We start from the raw sequence: 18,525 nt of genomic DNA on the forward strand, positions 1-18,525 counted from the left end.
CAGGAAACCAGGCAGAGGGCCTTCTCGGTGGTGGCACCAGCCCTGTGGAATGCCCTCCCACCAGATGTCAAAGAGAACAACTGCCAGACTTTTAGAAGACATCTGAAGGCAGCCCTGTTTAGGGAAACTTTTAATGTTTAATAGGTTATTGTATTTTAGTGTTCTGTTGGAAGCCACCCAAAGTGGCTGGAGAAACCCAGCCAGATGGGTGGGGTATAAATATATTATTCTTATTCTTATTCTTATTCTTATTCTTATTCTTATGCACTTCTGTCAAAAATACCTGTTGGGAGTACTTGAATCTCAGTGCCATCCTGCTCAGAAGTTGAACTGAAGTGTTCCAAGTTGGCATTCCTTTAGGTATACTGGGCCAAGGCCGTTTAGGACTTTAAAGGTCATCACCAACACTTTGAATTGTGCTCGGAAACATACTGGGAGCCAATGTAGGTCTTTCAAGACTGGTGTTATGTGGTCCCGGCGGCCGCTCCCAGTCACCAGTCTAGCTGCCGCATTCTGGATTAGTTGTAGTTTCCGGGTCACCTTCAAAGGTAGCCCCACATAGAGCGCATTGCAGTAATCCAAGCGGGAGATAACCAGAGCATGCACCACTCTGGCGAGACAGTCTGTGGGCAGGGAGGGTCTCATCCTGCATACCAGATGGAGCTGGTAAACAGCTATTATTAAGTATGTACATTCAGTGAGCTCCAGAAACCAGACCCAGTGAGAAAATGTGCTGTGTATTAAATAGCCAGTGGTTCTGCATCTATAATGTTAGACATCTCCGTTGATTTTTGTGTGCAACACTGCTGTTCCTAATAATCCGGCGAGATGTGCTATCTGGGTAGTTTTTCTGCCCTAAAATCGTGAGCCTACTCGAGGGGTTGACAGTGTGGTGCTGTGGGTCCAATGGTATTCTTGTGGTCCTCCTGTGGCACCCACAAAGTCCTCTGCCAACTGTGTAAAAAAGGACCTCCTTTTGTTTCTCTGGAGCCTTCCTTTCAACTTTATTGTTTGCTTGTTTTTAAATAATTTTTTATTAGGTTTTACAATTCCATCATTATAATAACATATCAAATCACATACTGAAGAGTCCCCAGATTCCCCCCCAACTTCTCTCAACTTCTTATTCTGGTTTTTAACACATTTCCTTCCCCTGCTTGCTATATTACCCTTTATATCAAATTCTTTATATCCATGAAAGGGGGGGGGGATTGTGTGGTCTCCGAGAAGGCTGATCGATCGCCAAATGATTTATATCTGTGGAATACAGTTCATTTACATTGCAATATTGCAAACAGTCTGCCCAACAATAGTAACAACTCAACAACGTCTATAGTAACAACTCAACAACGTGGAAGACACTGCGTCACTAAATCTCAAAAGAAAGGTTTGGACAACAGCCCAGATTGGAGTGATTTAACAACTTGGGAGTTGCTGCGTCATTTAACTTCAAATGATAAACCTGGATTGGAATGAAGTCAGGAAAAGCTGCTCTGGTAAATAGACAGTTGAAAATATATATATTTACAAATAAAGCTGTATTCGGTGGATGGAAGGACATATGATTTTTGACATGATTGAGAATTGCATAGCTAGGGACAAATAACTTTAAAGCGTTAAGACCAGAAGGCAGAAAATATGAAAACAACAAGAAGAGGCAGGACTGAAGATTTGGAGATATGCTTCAGAGGTCCAGACTATGGGGAGCCCAGAAAAATAAATAATTACAATTTGGAATACAATTTGGTCTTGTTTTATTTTAGTTTCTTGTTTTTAATTGGAGTATGAAGTGGATATGTTGATTGGCTGTTTTTATTGGAAAATCTATAAAAATGTTTTTTTAAAAAAATTCATTATATCCAATAGTATTCTCTTATCCTTTTTACATCAGTTGCAAGTGTTTACTCAACTTTATTGAATGCCCCCTAATTCCAAATATTACACCAAAGCCCTCATCATGCTGTCTGGAAGTTTCCTCTGCTTTTCTGGCACTTCTCTCTCCTCCTGAAACATTTTTTTTATTTTATTTTTTGGACTTCTGCAAACCTGCAGGTTTGTTCAATCCTACCAATACCTCTCTCTTGTGGACGGTGACACTGGTTTGACTATAGAAACAATGGCACTCACAGTATGAAAAGGAGCAGAAGAAATGATGACACCACTTAACAAAAAAATTATTTGTCATATATATATATATATATATATATATATATATATATATATGTGTGTGTGTGTGTGTGTGTGTGTTTACTTTTTTTTACACACAATTTTGGCCTTCTGCCAAGAAATCAGGTGATTTCTTCACCTGAGTATCCTGTTTTAATTTGGTTATTTTATTGCATAGTTTATAAAGAGACCACTTCATTATGTATTTTAATTGGTCTGATTTTTTTAAAAAAACAGCGACGACACCCATCTTCTGATTCTGTATGATACTGAACAAGCGTAAGAAAGTACATAAAACGACACCATATTTTAATAATGTTGTACGGTTGGCATTTGGGTTTTGTAAATTGCTTAGAAGCCATCGTGGCATATAAATTATAATATATTTTATATATTACTTTATATAATATATTAAAATATATTAAGTGGCATATAAATGAAATGACAAGGAAAACAAAAATTTGATGGAGACACCCGTTTTATAACCACACTTTATTTCCTCTGAGCGTGTAAAAATTGCCTTTTTATGCCACCCCCTTAGCGATTGCTCTGGCCTCGGGTTCCAGGTTGATGAGAGAATTGCTCTGCTGAGCCAGTTCTGTAATGGAGACACGTCCCCTCCGCCGAATGAAGTCGGCCACGGCCGTCATTTCCTCCGTCGTGATGTAGATGAACTTTCCTCTGTCATCGATTACGCCTAGAGGCAAGGCCAAACCGGAATTAAGCTCCGCAAGCTGCTCTTTCTACATTCGTTTTATTGCCTAGCTAGGATTTCTTAATCAGCCCGTCTCCAAAGGTTTGGGTTCGGCTGCACGATATAAATACTGTAACCTCTAATTGACGAATTGGTTCCATTAGGGCCCTAAATGTGATTTTAAGTGTCCTACTAATTAATGGGGGTGGGTGGGTTTGCTTTTACTCTTCTTGGCAGGTTTACCTACATCGCTCTATCATCACCAGCCAAGGGCGAGGCAGGATGTGTTGCCTGGAGCATGTCGCTTGATGGAGGAGGAAAGAGTTGATGGCCCCCTCTACAAAAATTCAATCAGCCTTCTTTTTAAGCATCTCCTCCACCCCAGTATAGGAATGCAGCAGGCTTCTTGGCTCCCTCCCTGTGGACTGCCTTCCCATCAGATGTCAAACCACTACTTGACTTTTAGAAGACATCTGAAGGCAGCCCTGTTCAGGGAAGTTTTTAATGTTTGATGTTTTCTACTATCTCAGTTTTTGGTTAGCCAGCAACGGCCAGACACGAGTCTTCTCAGAAGTAATCCTTGACGTTTAAGTTGTGCTAATTTGGATGTATGGAAGTGAGAGCTGGACCAGAAAGAAGGCTGATCGCCGAAGAATGGATGGTGTTGGAGGAGACACTTGAGAGTCCCATAGACTGCAAGAAGATCAAACCTCTCCATTCTTGAGGAAATCAGCCCGGAGTGCTCACTGGAAGGATGAAGCTGAGGCTCCAATACTTTGGCCACCTCAGGAGAAGAGAAGACTCCCTGGAAACGACCCTGATGCTGGGAAAGATGGAGGGCACAAGGAGAAGGGGACGACAGAGGACGAGATGGTTGGACAGTGTTCTCGAAGCTACCAACATGAGTCTGACCAAACTGTGGGAGGCAGTGGAAGACAGGAGTGCCTGGCGTGCTCTGGTCCAGGGGGTCATGAAGAGTCGGACATGACTAAACGACTAAACAACAACAACAATTTGGACCCATCTGCAACTATTTTTACTCCGACAGCTGACATTTTCAGCACTGGGATGTTACCAAGCTGAAACAGCAGCTGAATATCAAAAATAATCAACCAGAGATGTTCAGGTGCTGCTGCTGCTATACTGCTGCTTCAGTCTAAACAAGGCGATCGGCCCCATAATGTTTTCACTGTTACCTGTGAGCGTTCCATCAGCCATCAGGTCTTGCACTCTGTTAATTGCATCCTGTTGAGGAAAAACAAACCCTGTAAGCATCAAATTTCATATTTCCAGGTGCAGAGGCATGTTTTCAGACAACACCACGACACACCAGCCTTTCCACAAAGGCCTGGCAAGTGTCTGCTTCAGGGGGACATTTCTCTTACACATCAGCATACATTAAAGGCGAAGAGGGAATGCCTATATATTTATTTATTTCGATCAATAACAAGTTGAGAAGGTAGGAAGAAAGGAAAATACGTAAAACACCATATGATACATTAAGTTCAATATTAAATACAGAATTTAAAAACAATGCAGAATATAAAAACAGATGGGAGAACTATAAAACAATGATAATTTAATGATGAGGAGCAACTTAAGGTGTTAGCAATTTTAAAGTTAGAGCAAGATCCTGCGCTGACAAGCTATCGCAGCCGCACAAAAACTAGCTACCTTGGCGATAATCTTGGGAGACTGGCCAACCAAAAGATAATCAATATAAAACACTTCAGATCTGCCTAGTATACTTTGTAAAATTTGAATAGTGAAATGGTGGCGGATATCACAATAGGAAGAACAGGACATGCAATAAAACATGTTCCGCATTTTCTATTTTCTCTGTTTGACAGGGGCATAAGCACCCATTGTATGGCACTGTTGCAACTACCCTCCTGTACTGCAGATGGAAGCACATTAAATTTAGCCTGGGTAAATGGTTTCCTAAATTTTGGAATAGTCAGATGGATCAGATGATCTCCACGAAGAAACGCCCGCTCTGATTCTAAAAGCTGGAAAAATAGAAACTGTGTTTATATAATTTTGCAACTTGGCATCCCAGATGCATTGGCACATGTTTTGGTTGGCTTTTGCAGAATCCACAGCAAGAGTGGCATTTGGCGAGAATCCTAGTTTTAGGGCTTTCTCATTTACTGTGCCAAATTTTCTCATTATGTCCAGGAACCCTTCCCCTGTGCTATGATAACACAGGGTAGCGCATTTCCCCAGCGAACATCGCTGGATGCCAACAGAGAGGATATGCGGCCCTGATAGGACACCATCCCATGAGGTCGGTGTCAAAACATATGGATTGGATTGGCGGTGTCTCTGTCGCTGATGCACCTGTGGCCTGGCCTGCAAACACGTACCTGTGTCCTTATGCCCAGATGGGAGGCCAGGTCCTCCAAAAGAACCACTTTGGCACTCTATGAGGAAGAGGCAAAAACCTGAAATTAGCGAGTCAAACAGTACACATTTTGCAGCTTTATTTTAACACAAACTGGACTTTGGTATGTACTATATTATCAGTTGGTGAAAGATTTTGGGAACTTAGTTTTGACAGAAATGATAAATATTGCTAAAGAAACTGTTGTTTGCTATCCAAGATGAATGTCGCTGAATATTTTTTGATGATACCAATGTAAAATACATTTGTCAAAATAATTGTTCTTCTGCTTGAACTCGGCAACGTGAGCCGTAATTGCAACTCAATGGAAAACAGCCCAAAATCTTACACTGGGCGCTTGGTAATTATTATCCCTACAGACACTTTTCCAAACGCAAAGTTGGCTAAAAAATAATAACCAATGTGAATAGGTAAAGGTAAAGGTACCCCTGCCCGTACAGGCCAGTCGTGTTCGACTCTGGGGTTGCGTGCTCATCTCGCTCTAGAGGCCGTGAGCCGGCGCCGTCCGAAGACACTTCCGGGTCACGTGGCCAGCGTGACGAAGCTGCACTGGCGAGCCAGCACCAGCGCAGCACACGGAAACGCCGTTTACCTTCCCGCTATAAAGCGGTCCCTATTTATCTACTTGCACTTAAGAGTGCTTTCGAACTGCTAGGTGGGCAGGAGCTGGGACCGAACGACGGGAGCTCACCCCGCCGCGGGGATTCGAACCGCCGACCATACGATCGGCAAGTCCTAGGCACTGAGGTTTTACCCACAGCGCCACCCGCGTCCCAACCAATGTGAATAGCAGTCCTTAAAAAAGGAAAGGGAAATGTACAGTGTGTAAACAAATAAACCCATTTCATCGGATAAAGGCCAGCCTTTCCAAGTCCCCAAGTTATGAAGTCAGATGCAGCCGAGCTAGAGAACTGAGCATTATGGACTGAACATACTGAACTGGAACCAGTCCATGAAAACCAGTTCTCAGAGCTTGGAACTGCCAGGGTTCTGCATATCTTCTTCTAAAGGGATTAAGGGGGAAGAATGCCAACTGCGGTCCTGCTCAGCTGGGCACCAGCTTTGCCAGGGCGATGCAGCCAGGATCCTGCCTGCCTGCTCCTGACAGCCCATAGTCACCTGCACAACAACAGCCGTGGTGGACTGGATGAGGGCGAAGGAAATCAAAACTCTTGGTCAGCCGTGTAAGGCAAGACAGGGAATAGGGATTCAACCCGTGTTGCGTGTGGTTACGCTCCTCCTGAGGCTCACAATTAGAACATGCTCCTGGACTCAGCCCTGAGCATGGATACTCAAGTCTCTGCGGTAGCCAGGAGTGAATTGGCAGAGTTAAAACTAGTGTGCCGGTTGAGCCCGTTCCTTGAGATGTCTGATGTGCCAGCACATGCCTTAGTTCCATCCCGCTTGGATTACTGCAACCTGCTCTACATGGGGCTGCCTTTAAAAAGGGCTCAGAAATTTCAACTGGCTCATAAAGCTGCAGCCAAATTGTTGACCGGGTTGGTGATAAGGAGAAGGCATGTTAGGAGCTAGCCGGCAGTAAATCACACTGTGCATGTTGGAGTTAACTCTTTATTAGAAAAAAAAAAAAAAACACGTGATCTGCACAGGGGTGACAAAGTGTTGGTGCTGACCTTTAAAGCCCTAAACGGCCTCAGCCCAGTATACCTGAAGGAGCGTCTCCACCCCCATCGTTCAACTTGGATACTGAGGTCCACCTCTGAGGGCCTTCAGGTGGTTCCCTCACTGGGAGAAGTGAGGTTGCAGGGAACCAGGCAGAGGGCCTTCTCAGTAGTGGCGCCCACCCTGTGGAACGCCCTCCCATCAGATGTCAAAGAAATAAACAACTATATGACTTTTAGAAGATGTCTGAAGGCAGCCCTGTTTAGGGAAGTTTTTAATGTTTGATGTTTTATTGTGTTTTTAATATTCTGTTGGGAGCCACCAGAGTGGCTGGGGAAACCCATCCAGATGGGTGGGGGTATAAATAATAAAAAATATTACTATTATTATTACTACTGGGTGACATCACCTTGCCGACAAAGGCCGGTATAGTTAAAGCTATGGTTTTCCCAGTAGTGATGCATGGAAGTGAGAGCTGGACCATAAAGAAGGCTGATCGCTGAAGAATTGATGCTTTTGAATTAAGGTGCTGGAGGAGACTCTTGAGAGTCCCATGGACTGCAAGAAGATCAAACCTATCCATTCTGAAAGAAATCAGCTCTGAGTGCTGGCTGGAAGGACAGATCCTGAAGCTGAGGCTCCAAGACTTTGGTCACCTCATGAGAAGAGAAGACTCCCTGGAAAAGACCCTGATGTTGGGAAAGATGGAGGGCGCAAGGAGAAGGGGGCGACAGAGGACGAGATGGTTGGACAGTGTTCTCGAAGCTACCAGCATGAGTTTGACCAAACTGCGGGAGGCAGTGGAAGACAGGAGTGCCTGGTGTGCTCTGGTCCAGGGGGTCACGAAGAGTTGGACACGACTAAACAACAACTACTTCTACTACTGTAGCCCTAATGAGTGCAGCAACTCATCTCCAGCAGGTCTTGTTCCCATGAAGCAGGTGCTGAGACTGAAGGTCCCTGCCTTCCCACATCCATCTAAGTCCCCTTCCTCTCCAGGGTTTTCGCCAAGCAATCATAGACTGCGTATGTGTGCAGACAATATCTCCTCCGCCTTGTTCATTCCTCAGAGGAACAAGCACTCAGGTCCTGCTGAATGGGCTTTTCGCACACATCTGGCTGGCTACTGTGAGAGCAGGAGGGCAGACCAGGTGGGTAAATGGCCTGATCCAAGAGAGCTCTTCTTACAGACAGCCGCTGTCCCGCCAACTAGCTAATGCCAAAGCAAGAATCGGTGTTTTGTGCTCTGCTTCTTCTCCTCTTCAGAAAAGCTTTCAGTTAGCAGACATCTGACAAAAGGTAAGATCTTCTGCTTTCATTTGGGCTGTGTGGGAGGGATTGCTTCAAGTACTAAACTTGGTGGTTTAAGGCTTTCAGGTTTGAACAGGGAGGGGAAGCAGCGTTAAAGGTTTTATGCGACCTTAATTGTGAAAAATGTACTTTGAGCGGGCAGAGGGTGGGGTGTACGGATTCATTCACCATAGAAACAGGAGAATCAGAAGGAAGGAACTTGACAATACAAGGCAGAGATGAGAATCCTGGCCTAATGTTAAGCTGTGTGTGTGTGTGTGTGTGTGTGTGTGTGTGTATATATATATATATATATATATATATATATATATATAATTTTTATTTTTATAATCTACAAAACTGTCTTATTTATTTTATAGTACAGAACATTGATTATTGCTTTTGTTTTATGGCTCAATGGTCTTGTTAGATAGTAAAATTCATGTTAAATTGCTGGTTTAAGGCATTACCGTATTTTTCGTCCCATAGGACGCTCCGTCCCATAGGACGCACCAAGTTTTTTTTTAGTTTTTTTTTGGGGGGGGGGGAAAATAAAGGAAATTTTTTTCCCCTTTATTTCCTCCCCAAAACCAGGTCGGGGAAACCGAACCAGGTCGAGGAACAGCGGGATGGCGGCGCTGCGCCTCGCTGCTGTCCCCTGAGCTTGTGGGGCTGGCCGATGTCTGCCCAGTGCGAGGGGCACTCTGCTTCAGGGCGCCCCGCGCGCTGGGCGGCAGGCTGCTATCCGCAGCGAGGGGAGCCCTGCGGGGAACTCCTGCAGGGCTCCCCATGCTGCGGATGTCTGCCCGGCGCGAGGGGCGCTCTGCTTCAGGGCGCCCCTCGCACCGGGCGGCAGGCTGCTATCTGCAGCCTAGACAGCCCTGTGGGAACTCCCGCAGGGCTGCCTAGGCTGCTGATGTCTTCCTGAAGCCTGGCGAGCGAGAGGGGTCGGTGCGCACCGACCCCTCTCGCTCTCCAAGCTTCAGTGAAAGCCTGCATTCGCCCCATAGGACGCACCCAGATTTCCCCTTCATTTTTGGAGGGGAAAAAGTGCGTCCTATAGGGCGAAAAATACGGTATTTCTATGGGAAAGTGTGCCTTCGTTTTGGAATGCTTTGGTTTTGGAACGGACTTCCGGAACCGATTAAATCTGAGAACCAAGGTACCACCGTATTGTGTGGGTGAGTTGGGTGTTCCCCTCAAATACCCTAATCAGTTTTCTTAAAACTTTTTTTTTTAAAAAATCACTGTCAAGTAGGAGGCTTATTTTCCCGAATGCTGACCAATCAGTGCTGTGCATTGCCCCTCTGCTACAAACGGCTTCCCCTGAGCTCAATGATTAAGAGAAGGTTATACAGTCATACCTCGCGTTACAGCCGCTTCAGGTTGCATTTTTTCGGATTACAGACCGCCGAAACCCGGAATTACCGGGACGGGTAACTTCCGGGTTTCGGCGGCCGCACATGCGCAGAAGCACTAAATCGCATTTTGTGCATGCACAGAAGCGCCGAATTGCAACATGCGCAGACGCGGGTTGCGCATGCTACGGGTTGCAAATGTGCATCATGCACAGATCACGTTCGCAACCTGAGCGTCCGCTGTACAGTCTGACCAAAATGGGGCAAGTCATTGAAACCTCCTGCCCTGAAAGCCATTAGCCCTTCCTTGCTTGTATTCTCAGATTCACAGAATCATAGAACCATAGAGTTGGAAGAGACCCCAAGGGCCATCGAGTCCAACCCCCTGCCAAGCAGGAAACACCATCAGAGCACTCCTGACATATGGTTGTCAAGCCTCTGCTTAAAGACCTCCAAAGAAGGAGACTCCACCACACTCCTTGGCAGCAAATTCCACTGTCAAACAGCTCTTACTGTCAGGAAGTTCTTCCTAATGGTTAGGTGGAATCTTCTTTCTTGTAGTTTGGAACCATTGCTCCGTGTCCGCTTCTCTGGAGCAGCAGAAAACAACCTTTCTCCCTCCTCTATGTGACATCCTTTTATATATTTGAACATGGCTATCATATCACCCCTTAACCTCCTCTTCTCCAGGCTAAACATGCCCAGCTCCCTTAGCCGTTCCTCATAAGACATCGTTTCCAGGCCTTTGACCATTTTGGTTGCCCTCCTCTGGACACGTTCCAGTTTGTCAGTGTCCTTCTTGAACTGTGGTGCCCAGAACTGGACACAGTACTCCAGGTGAGGTCTGACCAGAGCAGAATACAGTGGCACTATTACTTCCCTTGATCTAGATGCAATACTCCTATTGATGCAGCCCAGAATTGCATTGGCTTTTTTAGCTGCCGCGTCACACTGTTGGCTCATGTCAAGTTTGTGGTCAACCAAGACTCCTAGATCCTTTTCACATGTACTGCTCTCAAGCCAGGTGTCACCCATTTTGTATTTGTGCCTCTCATCTCTTTTGCCCAAGTGCAATACTTTACATTTCCCCCTTGATTCCTGCCACCTCTTTTTCTTTTATTCCCCCAGCACCGGCTGGAAAGCTCATAGAATCACAGAACTGTACACTTGGAAGGGAATCAAAGGGTCATCTAGCCCAACCCCACATAATGCAGGAATCAAGAGTTGTAGAAACATCAGCAGGTGGCCGTCCTACCTCCGTTTAGAAAACCTCCATTGAAGGAGAGTACCAGGAGTGTGTTCTGTGGCTGCGGTTTGGGCTTGCAAACGGCAGATACAGATCCCAGTTCTGCTTACGAACCCGAGTGACCAAAGGGGCAGAGTATTGAAAGAACTCACTGCAGCACTCTTTGCCACAGACCAAGCTGAGTAGTGAACCCATTTTACAGATGCAGTGCAGACAAGTAGCTTACAAGAGACACAACTCTTTATGCGAGAGAACGAGGCGCTTTGATAGCCAAACAACAGATGTGCAGCAGAAAGGATGATATTCATTGTTAAAGGGAAAGAACAAAGGGAGTGTAACCTACCTTGATGTAGTCGAGAAGTTCTGATACGAAGCTGCGGGACTAGGTACAGCAAAAGAAACTATTATTAATCTGATGCTGCTATAGATTATAAAACCAATCTCTGCCTGGATTTCTATGCAAAGGGCCAAGCGTGTCAGGGACAGAAGGCCCTCATTGCTTAAGTACACGTAGTCCCCTTGGAGTTAGGAATGTCCGGGTGGGTAATTCTGCTTTCGGAAAAACTTCTGTCCTGCAACTGACCACCCGGTTTATTGTGGATTTTGTCTGAAATGGCTTAAAAAGCTTTCCACCACCACCAGGAGCTGCCAGGTGTCATGAAATTGGCTCGTGCATGACTTTTGCACAGAAAAGCTCAAGATACACGTTGATTTACCCACGCGTAGTTGCTATTCTCTGAGAAACGTAGAAAATAACAGGATATATTTATCCGAAAGTCTTCAAACTTACACGACCCTTTAAAAATTAGCTGATGGAGGTGAATACATCAAAACAGGGCCCTGTCCTGGCTTCTGATCCATAATTGACTTCTGACTTCTGCTCAGTGATTGAAACTAAGACCTCCACGTCAATTCTGACTATGGACTAACATAAACTCTTATTTCTAATTCTGTAACAAATTATTGTGTTACACATATCTTTATGAGTTTGAGTTTGTAATCTCTGTTAGAGTTTGTAATCTCTATTTGAGTTTGTAATCCTTGTCAGAATACATACTTTTGAATGGATCAGTTTTTGTTAAAACTGATTATTTATTTGTGAGTAGGGACTACTCACACCACTGAAACTTACATTGGCCTGAGTTCTTGGTGTGCTTTTTTTCTTGGCATATTTAATAACAAGAACTCCAACTTATTTGACTTTCGTAGATGGCGCCACGCAAAAATGTGCTGCATTCAGATGGCTCTGCATTCGTGAGGAATTTATGCCTGGGGCTCCCTCCCCGAAATCTTACTTATGGTCTCTCTCACCTCCTTCTTCCTCTTCAAATCCTTCCTGGAAACCCACAACCGAAGCAGATTTTTTGTGTGACTGCACCTCTGCATGCTCGCTGCTCTACTGCTGTCCCCTTGCCTCGGTCTACCCCAGGCATAGGCAAACTCGGCCCTCCAGATGTTTTGGGACTACAGCTCCCATCATCCCTAGCTAGCAGGACCAGTGGTCAGGGATGATGGGAATTGTAGTCCCAAGACAATTGGTGGGCCGAGTTCGCCTATGCCTGGTCTACCCTCTGCAATCTCCTTAACTGGTGAGTCTGTGGGCTCATTGGGCAGGGACCTTCCCCCCTTTCTCTTTGCATATATTTATTTTTAAAGTACCGTGTACACAATCGCAGGAGTGGGCAGACCACTTGGCATATCTCTTCGACAATTTGCAGTATATTGCTCTCGATTTCCGATTCCCCATCGTTCAACAAGAGCAATGGTTTAAAACCAGTTGATGGTAAAGAATGCTGGGAGCAGGGAGAGAGACAGAGGACCAGGAATGGATTTTCATATGAAAGGCCTTCTGAGCTTGCTTCTGGCACCGACCATACCGGTAAATTCCTGGACTGAGCATGTGCTCAGAGGCATAATGTTTCAACTCTTTATTGTACGGCCACCAAATTAAGCCACTATTTTGGAGCAGGCTCAAGGTTTTTGTGTGTGTTTATGTACTCAACCGACTTCTTCCTTTTTAAAAAATGAAATTAGACAGACACACAAGAGAGCACCAAAATCCTATATGGCATTTTTTAAGGACAGCCCCTTGTAACTACTGTATGAACATGCTTTTAATTAAAAAAAATATATCTGCATTAAATACGTATTTTTTTTTAAAAAGAGGATATCATCCTGGGTTCCATATTGATAGCCGTTAATTCAGATCAGAATCTATAGGGCAAAGGTGTCTATTCAAAAGTAACCCTCTGTGAGTTCATGGGTCTTATTCCCACGTAACTGGGCAGAGAATTGCGGCCTAAGTGCTAAAAATGCAACAGTTGTAACACTCAAATTAATTTTATTTATTTTTTAATATGCTTGATGTATGTGTTTAGAAATACCGGCCAAAATATTATGGGACAATGACAAAATGAGGAGAAATAAAGCTACTCTGGAATCTAACATAATAAATATTTATGGGTTTTTGTACCAGATTGGCTCATCCCTGCCCCAAAACACTGTTTGTGAAATAACAGAATTCATCAAAGATGGCAAGTCTATTTCACAAGCTACCAAAAGACCGTGGGTAACATCACCTCGGGGTGGAGTTGAATCACTTTTTCTAATTTGGCGCAGGGAACTTAGTAAATGCAAGAGGTATTAAGTTGTCTGGGCTTTTGGTATCAGAAATATTGCAACAGCACTGAGTATCTTTGGGTGAAATCCAATGCAGTCATACTTACGCCCACTGATTTCAGTGGGTCTACTCTGAGAAGGACTATGTTGACCATCGCCCTTTGTAAATAAAACTATGGGGAAAGGACTATCACTTGACCCATAAGCTTGCAATAAAAAAACCAAAAAACTTTGGCACAAGAGAAAATGAAAATTCATGCGACGTGACCTTAGAACAGGCATAGGCAAACTGGGCCCTCCAGATGTTTTGGGACTACAACTCCCATCATCCCTAGCTAAGAGGACCAGTGGTCAGGGATGATGGGAGTTGTAGTCCCAAAACATCTGGAGGGCCGAGTTTGCCTATGCCTGCCTTAGAAGGTTGCCATCTACTTAAGATCGTTTTTGCTCTTAATAGAGGAAATTGTTTCACACCCTCCCTTCCAGCACAGTCTGTTCATGTTCCACCTGAGAGCAGAATTTAGCTGGCGGCATTGATGGGCTGCAACAATCGACATGAAAGAGACTTGGGCTGACACTGTGCCTTTTGTTTAATGATTCAACGGCAGCAGACGCTGAATTACTAAGACTCTACGGTGTTGAATCCTGAACCTTCTGTGCCCCTGGTGCTTATTTTTTTTAGCCTGACATACGGCCTAAGCAGAAGCCAGGTGAGAGAAGGGCTGGGCATCTGACCAGTCCAAAAAATAAAAGATTTTTTTTCTGTCCATTTAGCCAGCCAAATCATATAACTGTAGAGTTGGAAGGGCCCCAAAGGTCATCTACCCCAACCCCCTACAACGCAGGAATCTCAAAAAGAATCATAGTATTTTATCAAATTATATGTTTTCTTTTTTAAAAAAAAAAACCACAAAAAATTAACATTATGACATCAACCAAAAATAAAATTATCAAGAGGTTTGAGTGTCACGTTACAAACCAAAAGGCAGATAGCAGTTATTGTGCAGCGATACTGCCATTTCCTTTTTTTACAAAAGCAATTATTTTATTACAGAGTAATAGTTGTGGTTTTTTGTTGAAAGACATGTAACCATTTAGTTTATTACCTCCTTACAGAGTCCCCATTTTAAACTCGCAACAGCCCTGCAAAATGATATAGGCTAAGGCTGCCCAAGCATCACCCAAGGAGCATCTTATCCTGGCTCATTATCCTATTTGTTAATTGACATTAGGGGAAAGTTCTCTGCTTTGGATGAAACTGGGCTTCACACAAGCGAGGATACTCACGAAGAAGTCTGCCTGCAGTGGGAAAACACTTACTCCTAGCTTCATAAATACTAAGCCGAGAATGATTGCCGCAACTGAGACAGTGAAGTTTTGGGGCAGGGGTCAGCAAACTTTTTCAGCAGGGGGCCAGTCCACTGTCCCTCAGATCTTGTGGGGGGCTGGGCTATATTTTGAAGAAAAAATAAACTAATTCCTATGCCCCACAAATAACCCAGAGATGCATTTTAAATAAAAGGACAGATTCTACTCATGTAAAAATATGCTGATTCCTGGACCGTCCGCAGGCCGGATTGAGAAGGTGATTGGGCCAGATTCGGCCCCCAGGCCTTAGTTTGCCTACCCATGTTTTGGGGGATACCTGATAATATTGGACCGCAGTCAAATAACAAGTGGGTTGGCTGACCGTCCAATTAACACTATCCAGCTGACCCATTGGCTGAAATGCCATCACTAACTGGGAGTCACTTTAATCCGATTCTTAAGTATGCTTTTAGGAACTTGACTTCTTCCTAACGTGCTGTAGTCCTTCATCGAAATGGGGGTCTTTGGCCTCATGTCCTGTGCCAATCTAATAATTCCACCTCCCGCAGCTGACGTGCCGTGACCCTCTCTCTGACGCATATGAATTTCACCTGGAAAAAGAAGTCTTATGAGCCCTGAACTTTTTGGGGCGAAGTCAGCCAAGTCAAGATGCAAGGTAAAGGTAAAGGGACCCCTGACCATTAGATCCAGTCGTGGCCGACTCTGGGGTTGCGGCGCTCATCTTGCTTTAGTGGCCGAGGGAGCCGGCGTACAGCTTCCAAGTCATGTGGCCAGCGTGACTAAGCCGCTTCTGGCAAACCAGAGCAGCACACGGAAACGCCGTTTACCTTCCCGCTGGAGCTGTACCTATTTATCTACTTGCACTTTGACATGCTTTCAAACTGCTAGGTTGGCAGGAGCAGGGACCGAGCAACGGGAGCTCACCCTGTCGTGGGGATTCAAACCGCCAACCTTCTGATTGGCAAGTCCTAGGCTCTGTGGTTTAACCCACAGCGCTACCCGCGTCCCTTTAAGACGCAAGGTAGACCTATGGAAATTGCAACTTAGTCTAATCAGGTGTCTGCCATAGCTGGATCCAACCTTTTGTATCTATTCAAGAGAAGCATCTGCAACTATCCCTCAAGCCGGTCATCGCACTCCAGCCCGGCCAAACTTACCTCTTCTTCGGTCATGCCTTCATCCTCTCCTTCTTCTTCCACCACAAAACTCTCCTTCAGCTTCAGGTATTCCTCATATTCCCGTTTCTCCTCTTCCTCTTTTGCCTTCTTCTTTTCTTCTTCCTGCAAAGCGAGGGAAGACAGAACTACATTATTTAATGGTGCATTGTTATATTTTTGCAAAGTGCATCCTGCTACCTGGACCCACCTGAGGACGGCTTACGGGCGGCCAGTCACTTGTGATACATCCTTTATATTAGCAGTGTTATACTTCTTTATATCCAGCCTTTCCCCCAGACCCTGCGACTCAAGGCAGCTCACACAAATTCAAACGCCGCAGAGCCAAAGACAAAAAAGCCCCAAAATTGTAAAAGATAATAGTCGGAAACCAATTAAGCAGAATTGAAAACAATGCAGATTATAAAACCTTGGTGGTAACAAGCGACTAATCAAACTAACAACAGCAGTCATAATGAATCCAACAGACTGCTGTAAAACAGGGGTCAGTAAACCTTTTCAGCAGGGGGCCAGTCCACTGTCCCTCAGACCTTGTGGGGGGCCGGACTATATTTTGAAAAAATATATATGAACGAATTCCTATGCCCCACAAATAACCCAGAGATGCATTTTAAACAAAAGGACACATTCTACTCATGTAAAAACACCAGGCAGGCCCCACAAATAACCCAGAGATGCATTTTAAATAAAAGGACACATTCTACTCATGTAAAAACACGCTGATTCCCGGACCGTCCGTGGGCTGGATTGAGAAGGCGATTGGGCTGGATCCAGCCCCCGGGCCTTAGTTTGCCTACCCATGCTGTAAAACAACGGGAAATCAACCAACTGCCAATGCCAGTGTCAGATCAAAACTCGCTTTAACTGTATTGGAAGGGTTTCTGTAATAGAGACGATTGTCTGATATATAATACAGGAGAAAAGGTTGTGAAGGGAAACACTGTGGAGGTATAGGTGGGAAGTCAATACATGAAGCTATTTAATTTGAAGTCAGTTTGTAAAAAAAAATGGCAATTCAATAAAAATTATATATTTTTTTAAAAGAACTCGGAGGAAACCTGTTTTCGATTTCCAGCAAGGTGACGGGTCAGTAAGGGAAGGGTTCAAAAAAGGAAAGCAATGCAGTCGAAAGGGCCGTGGCAGACGGTCTTGGGTTCAATTTTCAACATCTGCAGGTGGTGCTAGGAAAGACTTTCTGCCTGAAACCCTGGAGAGCCACGAATGGTCCGCGTGAGCAGGACCAAACTAGATGGACCAAGGATCTGACTGGATTTAAGGCAGCTCCCTGGGATTTCTCATCGACACGACTCCTGCTTACCTTGCTAAGGGGACAGAGCTCCAATTCCCCAGGAGAGGCAGGCAGCGGAGACAGTTCCAGAGAACCCTCCTCTGTTTCGAACTCTTCATTTTAGCAAGCTGCCTCTTGAGAAGTTCTGTTTCTAGAACTGCTCACCTCCATGCGCTGGCTTAGACCAAAAGGGAAACCAACGGTCTTATAGACAAAACAGCACTGCCAATTTGCATGAGGCCGTCTCTAATCATTTGCAGAGAAGAGGAAGTCCCCACCCCTCAAGCCAAAGTATCATTTCCACCCCCCACCCCAGTTTTCAGATTTGACCATGATTTGGTGCAAGAGTGCAAGTTAATTTCTGAAATCCACAAAGACGCAACCTCTGTTCCAATAGCACAACCAAGCTCTAAAATCATAGAATTGTAGAGTTGGAAGGGACCCCGAGGGTCATCTAGTCCAACCCCCTGCAATGCAGGAATCTCAGCTAAAACATCCATGACAGATGGCCATCCAACCTCATCTTAAAAGCCCCCCATGAAGGTGAGTCCACCACGTCCCAAGGGAGACCCTTCCACTGTCAATCCACTGTCAAACAGCTCTTACCATCAGAAAGTTCTACCTGATGTTTAGTGGGAATCTCCTTTCTTTGGATTTAAGCCATTGGTTCGAGCCCGACTCTCCAGAGCAGCAGAAAACAAGCTTGTTCCCTCTTCCATTTGACAGCCCCTGAGATATTTGAAGATGGCTATCGTATCTCCTCTGTCTCCTCTTTTCCAGGCTAAACAGACCCAACTCCCTCAACAGTTCCTCATAAGACTTGGTTTCCAAACCCTGGATCATCTTGGTTTCCCTCTTGGTGGGGGAACATGAGAAAATTGTTTAATAATAATAATAAATTTTATTTATACCCCGCTCTCCCCGGCCAGAGGTGGGCTCAGGGCGGCTAACACCAGTAAAATTACAGTAAAAACATAATGGGGGGGAACCAATTTAAAATACAGGTTAAAATGCAATTTAAAATGCAGCCTCATTTTAAAAGTAACCCATAGATCAAAATCATAAGGGGTGGGAAACATAAGGGTCAGACTGAGTCCAAACCATAGGTCAGGCGGAACAGCTCTGTCTTGCAGGCCCTGCGGAAAGATGTCAAGTCCCCTAGGGCCCTAGTCTCTTGTGACAGAGCATTCCAACAAGTCGGGGCCAGTACTGAAAAGGCCCTGGCCCTACTTGAGACCAATCTAACCACCTTGCGACTTGGGACCTCCAAAGTGTTGTCATTTTGGACAACATACTGCTTAATGCCAAGTTTCTAAAAAAGGTTGCAAGCTAT

General features: G+C 44.8%; 1 protein-coding gene and 1 long non-coding RNA gene across 2 annotated transcripts in view; one reads left to right on the forward strand and one right to left on the reverse strand.

Moving 5' to 3' along the window:
* Positions 1-2,643: 2,643 nt before the first annotated feature.
* The window catches only part of DDRGK1 (DDRGK domain containing 1), a 39,987-nt gene continuing 24,105 nt past the window's right edge, over positions 2,644-18,525 (reverse strand). Inside the window, exons 5-9 of the mRNA XM_081877214.1 lie at positions 15,887-16,009; positions 11,125-11,163; positions 5,227-5,283; positions 4,057-4,105; positions 2,644-2,863 (exon numbers count right to left, since the gene is read on the reverse strand). Coding sequence (XP_081733340.1) covers positions 2,691-2,863; positions 4,057-4,105; positions 5,227-5,283; positions 11,125-11,163; positions 15,887-16,009 — 441 coding nt within the window. The 3' untranslated portion in view covers positions 2,644-2,690. The remainder of the gene's footprint in view (positions 2,864-4,056; positions 4,106-5,226; positions 5,284-11,124; positions 11,164-15,886; positions 16,010-18,525) is intronic.
* Positions 7,569-15,880, forward strand: LOC309350465. Its single transcript, XR_014160405.1, has 3 exons — positions 7,569-8,445; positions 14,767-15,384; positions 15,751-15,880. It is a non-coding gene; the product is annotated as an uncharacterized lncRNA (long non-coding RNA).

Source organism: Podarcis erhardii, assembly GCF_964252035.2.
Source record: "Podarcis erhardii genome assembly, chromosome: 9".
In the NCBI taxonomy this organism is placed as follows: Eukaryota; Metazoa; Chordata; class Lepidosauria; order Squamata; family Lacertidae; genus Podarcis; species Podarcis erhardii.